This window comes from Enhydra lutris, unplaced genomic scaffold, assembly GCF_002288905.1.
Source record: "Enhydra lutris kenyoni isolate GAN:26980312 unplaced genomic scaffold, ASM228890v2 scaffoldscaffold81, whole genome shotgun sequence".
Taxonomy (NCBI): domain Eukaryota; kingdom Metazoa; phylum Chordata; class Mammalia; order Carnivora; family Mustelidae; genus Enhydra; species Enhydra lutris.
The window spans coordinates 4,665,946-4,674,451 of record NW_019154165.1 but is presented as its reverse complement, the minus strand read 5'-3'; the positions used below and the strand labels follow the sequence as shown (position 1 = coordinate 4,674,451).

The 8,506-nt window shown below is 43.7% G+C and overlaps 1 protein-coding gene across 1 annotated transcript in view; it reads left to right on the top strand.

Annotated features, from left to right (window-relative positions):
• Positions 1-6,952, top strand: part of LOC111161016 (androgen receptor) — a 211,644-nt gene extending 204,692 nt beyond the window's left edge. Inside the window, exons 6-8 of the mRNA XM_022524455.1 lie at positions 3,916-4,046; positions 4,912-5,069; positions 5,714-6,952. Coding sequence (XP_022380163.1) covers positions 3,916-4,046; positions 4,912-5,069; positions 5,714-5,869 — 445 coding nt within the window. The 3' untranslated portion in view covers positions 5,870-6,952. The remainder of the gene's footprint in view (positions 1-3,915; positions 4,047-4,911; positions 5,070-5,713) is intronic.
• The last annotated feature ends 1,554 nt before the right edge of the window (positions 6,953-8,506 follow it).

Here is an 8,506-nt window from a genome sequence, read left to right as displayed (position 1 = left end):
CCATCAACAGATGAATGGATAAAGAAGAAGTGGTATATATATATACAATGGAATACTATGCAGCCATCAAAAGAAATGAAATCTTGCCATTTGCGACGACGTGGATGGAACTAGAGGGTATCATGCTTAGCAGAATAAGTCAATCGGGGAAAGACAACTATCATATGATCTCCCTGATTTGAGGAAGTGGAGATGCAACATAGGGGGTTAGGGGGTAGGAGAACAACAAATGAAACAATATGGGATTGTGAGGGAGACAAGCCATAAGTGAGTCTTAATCTCACAAAACAAACTGAGGGTTGCTGGGTGGAGGGGGGTTGGGAGAGGGCGGTGGGGTTATGGATATTGGGGACGGTATGTGCTATGTTGAGTGCTGTGAAGTGTGTAAACCTGGCAATTGACAGACCTGTACCCCTGGGGATAAAAATATATGTTTATAAAAAATTAAAAAATTTTTTTTAAAAAGAAAAAAATAAATAAAGAAAAAGAGCATTTGATGTAATGAGCACTGGGTGTTATATGCAACTGATGAAGTGCTGAACTCTACTTTTGAAACTAATAATATACTATATGTTAATTAGTTGAATTTAAATAAAATTAAATTTTTAAAAATTAATAAATAAATAAAAATAAAAACTAAAAGCAGGCTTAATTAATCCTTGCCCTGCCCACCAGCTCTATTTATGCTTCATGACTTTGGCCAAGGGCTCAGATTTTGGAATTACACTTATCTCAACTAAAATCTCTCTTCTGTAATTTCCTACAACATTGTCTTCGGGCAAGACTTGACTTCTATGACCTTCAATTTCCTTGTTTGTTAATATAAATCAATTTCTTAAATGGTTTGTTATGATGACAAAAATGGGAGATAGGAGATGTGAAATGCCTGGCCCATGATAGGCAAGAAATAAAAAGGAAGTACCTTTCTGATTCTCTTTCCCTAATAGTGCTAACCTTCTCTATGTCTGCTGTTTGAGATCCCCTGATAGCACTGTGACTGGAGCTGGCCAATACAGTCTCCCCAAGGACCTTGAGCTAGTCTCACCACAGAGAATCCTTTTGGTCAGGGCAGGAACTGACCTTCCTTCCTCTCCAGCCCTCTAACCCAGAAGAGCCTTAAAATAAAATGTACAGGCTACTGGTTCCTTCCAGTATAGCAGGGCCATATGGGGGAAAATGAGTATCCCCAGCTGCCCTCTTCCAACCTAGCTAACCCTGGTAGCCAGGAGCTAAGAATAACCATTGGGCTTTTGGCACAACCTGCTTTATGGTTTCCAGATCTCCAAAGAGTTACCTATGATGCCATCTTCTGGAGCAGGCCTTTAAAAGCCCTCTTCCTGTGTATCTCTCACCCATACCCTTCTGCTGCCCATCCAGAGTCCAAAGACCCTTAAATCTTTGCAAGTTGATAATCTTTGTTTTCTAAATCCCCATTCCCTTTTCTGCCTCTGTGTAAGTAATGTGGCACTCCTTCTCAGCTTTCTGGCCCACTCTCATGTATCTCTTCTGAAGGCACCGTGGGACTCCCAAAATGGGTAGGGTCCTAGACCCATCGAGCCCCAGAGCTCCTGAAACAACAGTGCCCTCCCTTCCTCTTATAGGAACCTCTATGTTAAAGCTCTAGAAACATCTGAACCAATGTTTCTCAACAGAGATGCTGGTGACATTTTCAGAGGAATAATTTTTCATTGTATAGGATGTTCTTGTATATTGAATTATGTTTATGTTTAACATGCCTGCACCTGCCTACTAAATACCAATAAGATCTCTGTCTCTGTAATAGGCCAAACTTATATCTAGCACCATATATCTAGCACCCACCAGCGAGGTAGTACCCTCCAGTACCAGGCACTAATTGTTGCCAGCCTCCTCAAGATACTAATATATGGAGACTCAAGCCCAAAAATTGAGAGAGGGACTCTGAGCCAACCCATTTCCTGATCTCTCTCATAACAAGCCCTGTCATTAGCCCTGCTTTCTTCTCTCCTTCTCCCTTCTTTGTGGAGAACACATGTTGTGAGGGTAATGGGCTTAGACCCCAGATGTATGACCTTGAATAAACTGCCTAACTTCTCTGAACCTCAGTCTTCCCATCTTAGAATGATGAATAGTATTATAATGGCACCTTCCTACATGTCATTTATTGAACACTTACTATGTGCCAAGCACAGTGCTCAGTGTTTTCCAACTTGTATCTCTTCTGTTACCACTCTCTTTTATTCTAACCTACCTCTGCTCTCTTCCTGAATTCCATTCCTGCCCCCTTGTCTTCTGCCTTTTACTTTCTTCTCCCTTTCCTTCCCATTAACTATCTCCCTACTCTTTTTGTCCTTTCTCCTTCTTGTTCCCTTCCCCTCTGAATTCCTTCTCTTGTCTTTCCCTTTTTCTTCTCTCTTTTCCCCACATTTCTCTGTCCTTGGCACTTGCAGCAGTATTACATCAATCCTCCACATCAGGACCATGATCTCAATCATAAAAAGACTGTGGTATTATCAACAGAGGTTTGGAAGTGCAATAAACTGGAGCTGGATCATGTCTGATGGTCAGCAGATCTTATTCAAAAATTCTCTAGGTTGAAAGACCTTGAAACAACACTGCCTTGGTCAGTTGACTTGTGATACTATCTTAAACACTTCCTCTTTCTAGCTGGTCTCCAGCCTGAATTGAATCTACTTTCTGTCCCCCTTCCCTTTTTCTCCAGGGCAGCCAAGATCTCTCTGAGATAGGGTGCTGGGCTTCCACCCAACCAGTATCAGACCTGCTTAGCCATGGAGAAGGCTAGTGGTTTGGGGACCAAGGTATCAAACCACAGCCATCAAATCTAATCTAGGTCTTTTCCCTCACCACTTAAGTGGGTGTTAAATTACTTTTCCTTTCTCCACAAGATACAAAATCATTTTCTCTCTCTCTCTCTCTCTCTCTCTCTCTCTCTCTCTCACACACACACACACACACACACACACACACACATACACACACACATACACACATACACGTGATTTCTGAAGTGCTGAAAGCCAGGAAAACCAACTAGCAAGAAGATGCTGGATCTTCCTAGAGGCCTGCGATTGCCATGGACAGTCATAAAACAGAGAGGTTGTTCCCCCTGAGAAACCGTTCAAGCCTTGGCCACTTCCTTATTTAATTTATAGGTGATAATGTGATGATCTCTTGACAAGTCACTATAGTAAAAACAGCTCACATGTGTTTACAACTCTCGAACTGTGATAAGGAACCACCATTATCTGAGGGAGCAGGCTCCCCTTCGAGGTACATTTAGATTGGACATTTGGAAACACTTCCTGGCTAATTTGATAAACATTGGAACTCACTTTGTGAAGGGACAATGGGGAATCTCCTTCCCAGGAATTTTTTTTTTAAGTGACAAAATTTCTAGGAAGGGGAATGGAATTTATGCCAAGAGACAGGGGAATTGACAGGATAAATTACTGTGGTCACTTGGAAATCCTGGTGTCCTTATGTTAGGGGTTGATATATAAATCTTGTCTCCTAGAAATACTCTGTGTTGGGATGCCTGGGAGGCAGGTTCTGGCTTTGGTTGTAGGAGGGATATTAGAACTGTAGTCAGGGAGACCATATGCCTGGCCCATTGTGTTCATTTGGTTAGGCTTTTCTGTCTCTGTCTCAGGAAACAGAGAGACACAGGGACCTGGAAATTCCATCTGCTAACCCATATCCTGACCAGGGAAGATGAGTAGTTACGAGGATGTCGGGATTTGGGGGAGGGTGGTGGACAAAAACAACCTTGTTCCTTGTCAGTGAAGCACCAGCAAGAGAAACAACGAGCTCTTCTTGGAGAACCTGTGGAGGGGAGGGCAACCAAAGACATTCCCTCTGAGCTTATTGTTAAGCCTTCCCTTACTCCTTTCCTTTCGCCATCTGTTTCCTCTACAGATACCGTATGCACAAGTCCCGGATGTACAGCCAGTGTGTCCGAATGAGGCACCTCTCTCAAGAATTTGGATGGCTCCAGATCACCCCCCAGGAATTTTTGTGCATGAAGGCACTGCTGCTGTTCAGCATTAGTAAGTGCCTGGAGAGACAAAAAATGCTGCTGGGGTCACAGGGGCTCAGAAGGGAGCTACTTTTTCCATTAAAGATTTATAAAGGAGAAGCCAGCTCCTAGGCATTTCCCTTCTTCATTCACCCTCCCTCTTCCGCTCTCTCTTAGCATCCTATTTTTTTTTTTTCCTACCAGGTATGAATTTCATGCCTATAGACTATTTTCTTTGCTAGAAGTCAATATCTGTTAGATCCCCAGCTACCTCCAGTCTCTCGTTGGAACAAGGCTTTTGCAGCTGGCTGTAACAGGTCTCTGAACTTGTCCATAGTTTCTACCATAGAAACAGGCAAAGACCACATTATATTTGTTGCAGAGAGAAGGGATTGCCTCCTGGAAAGAATTTCCTCTTCTGCCAACAGTAGGAAGTCTGTGTAAGCAACTCAGATAGGGCTTATTAGGCAGCCAAGTAATCTTTCTTTAATGTCTCTTCTAAGCAGAGTGCTGTCCTAGCCCCCATGAAGGAAAAAGGAAGCCAAATTTGATACTCAAAACTGTGTATTTTAATTGTCTAAATCAGAGCTGGACTGTGACAGTGTAAAACCACCAGTCATAAGAAATAAATAGACGAGAAGACTAGAAAAAGGAAAGTCTTAGTAAATTTTATTTACTCTATGCCCTTCAGATTGTGTTCAGTTAGCCTTTTGTCTAGAACTTTCTGGCAGGCTGAAGGACCTAGGCATACAGACTTCAAATGACAGGAAACTGAGTAAATGGTTCCCTCCCTGTGGGGTGGGGGTCAAGTTTGTGGTCAGAAAACTTGATGCTTTATCTAATGCTCCTTTGTGGGCATGCTTCCCCTCCCCCATTCTGTCTTCACCCCACATCAGTTCCAGTGGATGGGCTGAAAAATCAAAAATTCTTTGATGAACTTCGAATGAACTACATCAAGGAACTTGATCGTATCATTGCTTGCAAGAGAAAAAATCCCACATCCTGCTCAAGGCGCTTCTACCAGCTCACCAAGCTCCTGGACTCTGTGCAACCTGTAAGCAAATGATGGAGGGTGCTTCATCAGGGAGAAGCAACTTGATAGATCTAAGTGATCATATGCTCCTCTAGGATCTGGCACCACCTGTTGGGAGTTGCTTCCATTCTCCTCTGGCTTTGAGAGTGGTCCAGAGAGAAAATGCAATGGAGAAGAAAGGAACACAGGTCGCATTGTCCCTGGGTGTTATGAAAGAGGTGGAGGAGTTGAGAACAGAGCAGTTGGGACTCAGGGAAAGGGCTTAGAACAGATAAGTTCTCCAGGCAGACAAAACAGACCTGAATGTTTTTCCCCTGCTCCCTTGAATCATGTCTGTGTATTTGTGCACATGTGCGTGTATGGATTTGTGTGTTGAGGAAGAGAATGTGTGTGTGGGTGTGCACATGTGTGCATTCACGTGCATGTGCTCGGGAAGAGGAGCACACGGTCCTGAGTCAGAGAGCTTGCAATGATGTAGGAGATCACTTGGGAGCCCTCAGTAACTCCCTGGAGACCATTTAGTGTACATGTGTGCGAACACACACACATCCACAGGGAGGACAAAGGACAGGGAAGGAGGAAGAAATCAGAAGTGGGGGGAAGAGCCTGACAGAAGCCAGCTCCTTGTCAAGCCTGTTTTCTCCCTCTTATTGCTCCCCCTACAGATTGCACGAGAGCTGCATCAGTTCACTTTTGACCTGCTAATCAAGTCCCACATGGTGAGCGTGGACTTTCCAGAAATGATGGCAGAAATCATCTCTGTGCAAGTGCCCAAGATTCTTTCTGGGAAAGTCAAGCCCATCTATTTCCACACACAGTGAAGCTTTGGAAGCCCCCATTTTCTCACCCCACCCCACTCCCCTTTTCAGATATCTTCTGCCTGTTATAACTCTGCACTACTTCTCTGCAGTGCCTTGGGGAATTTCCTCTTTTGATGTACCGTCTGTCATGAAGATGTTCCTGAGTTCTATTTGCTGCACTTTTCCCCCTCTTTTCCTCCTTTCTCTTTTTTTCCCTTCCTATCTGACCCTCCCATGGCACTTTCAGACTCTGCTCCCTGCCATGGATGGCTCTTATCTGTGTTTTGAATGGTGTTGTATTTCTTTAAATCCGTGATGATCCTCATGTGGCCCAGTGTCAAGTTGTGCTTGTTTATAGCACTGCACTGTGTGCCAGCCACACAAACGTTTACTCACCTAATGCCACGGGAAGTTTAGAGAGCTGAGTATCTGGGAAAACAAAACAAACAACCCCCCTAAAACCAAAAGTCCTGTAGGGTTTTTTCCTCATAAAAAATATAAAACAAACAGAATCTCCCCCGACTCCCCAAAAGGCCAACAGTGACTAGAATAAGGTGAAAATTGCAAGCGCATGGAGAATCACTGCTTTTTTTTCCAAGTTCAGCCTCCCTGGGACACTTTATTTTCTGCCAATGGCTATTGCCATTAGAGGGCAGGATGACCCCAGAGATGAGTTAGGAGGGAGGAGACAGATTTAAGAGAGGACAAAGAGGACAGATGGATCACCAGTACCTGCCCACAGCCTTGGCCTCTGATGGCTAGACTCTTAACTGCAGTGCAAATCATTGTACTGAAAATATGCTTCTTGTTTGAAAATGTGTCTGCATGTGAACACCTCCCCTCCAGCCAGTCCTTTTTCTCACCCTCTGCCTCCACCCTCAAACTGACTTTCAATAAGCTTTTCTAAGAGCTTTGAACTGAATGTTCTCTTCAGCCAAAACTTGGCCACTTCCACTGAAGAATAAGACTAATAAGAAGGAAAGGAGAGATCTGACCCTTTGGAAGCCCTATCCAGAGCCAGGTCTGCTTTCCCATTTGTTCAGGGAAGAGGCTGGGGCCGGAGTAAGAGGAAAAAGAATCAATGGGTTGGTTGGTTGGTTGGTTGGTTGGTTTTCCTGCTTAGGGCGTTGAAGAGTTGATCACTCTTTGCCCTTATCTTTAAAAGACCTGAATGTTTTTTGCCTGACTCCATGCAGCTGCAAGCTCCCTCTTACCCTCCCTTCAGTGTTTTGTGGGCCTGGACTTCACCAGACCATATGACAGCCATGGTGGTGATGTTTGTCCATTTATTTGGGCATGTTCACAGACTCTCTGCTAAGAGCTGTTACCACCAAGAAGGCTAGCAAGCCAGCAGTTTTGACATCTATCTCTAGATGCCACTAGGCTCAAAGACTTCTTACCAAATGTCTTTCACCAACTATCAGATCTCTGAAGCCCTTGGACAAACTGGAAAGAAGGCATCGATGGGACTGGACAAGCTGGGCATCTTGCCCTTGTCCCCTAGAGATGACACCTTCTCACCAAGTGGAAAAATACCTACTTCTTCCTTCAGAGCAGCTAAAGGGGGCTATGCAGGTCAGGGTTAAAGAGAAAACTCAATTACCAGGGTGAGAAGAATGAAGGCAGTAGAACCAGAAACCCTGTAAATGCTGTCCTTGCCACCCAGCATTTCCATCTGCAGAAGTCATGGGAAGAATAGAGAAGAAACTAAGAGGAGACTGACTACTAAATTAAAGTCTTCAAAGGCAAAATCTAAAGCCAGATGGGCACCATCTGGTTGGTTTACTCATCATCCTCCTCTGCTGCTGATCCTGGGTTCTGACATCGGCCATACTCACGCAGAGCTCCCACCTTTTTTGCTGCCTCTCAGCCAGAGGGAAGCTGAAACATTTATACTACAGAACCATGACCTCCTTTGGAAAGGTCTGGTTTGCGTGGCTCCAGTGGGCTGCCATCCATGAACTCAGGGTGTGCTCCTGGGACACTGGTTTCATATGGTCCTTTGGCACACCTCTCTTTTGCTGACTTTGTCCCCCAGTCCTGAATTCAGGGGGAATGTCCGCCTACTTTCTCATCTTGGCAACTGCCTCCTTACTTAGCTCTTATATTCATCTGCTAAATTCAAGAAATTAGGGGCCAGTTACCAAGCTGCCCATTTCAGTTGATTCACTCTACTTGTTGAGAGGACAGTTTTTGAGTGACATGCTATTATCTACATGGGTTTCCTTCCCTGATTTCTGTGTTGATATTAATAGCCAAATGAACTTGCAAAACAGCTTCTTTAAATAACAAGGGACAGGGAACCTAAGATGGGTGATATACCAATCCAAGACTGCTGGACAAAACTAAAATTGACAGGTTCTCTTTCTGGGATAGGATAGACAAATTCTGGTTTTCTTCATTCGGACATCATGTGGCTTATATAAGCTCACAAGATTACTTCTGGCTGTTTTAAACAGAAAAAAAATCCATCACTCTTTTCAGTTATGCTAGGTTATAGTTTAATAGTTCCTTTACATCTGTTTTAAAATTATTTTCATCTTTTATGGTACATCAACTTGATTATATCATTCTAATATCTCTCCTTGTAAATACTAGATGCTCTCCTTTTTATTTCTCTGACTACCAAATTTTTCACCTTTATGGATTTCCCAATTG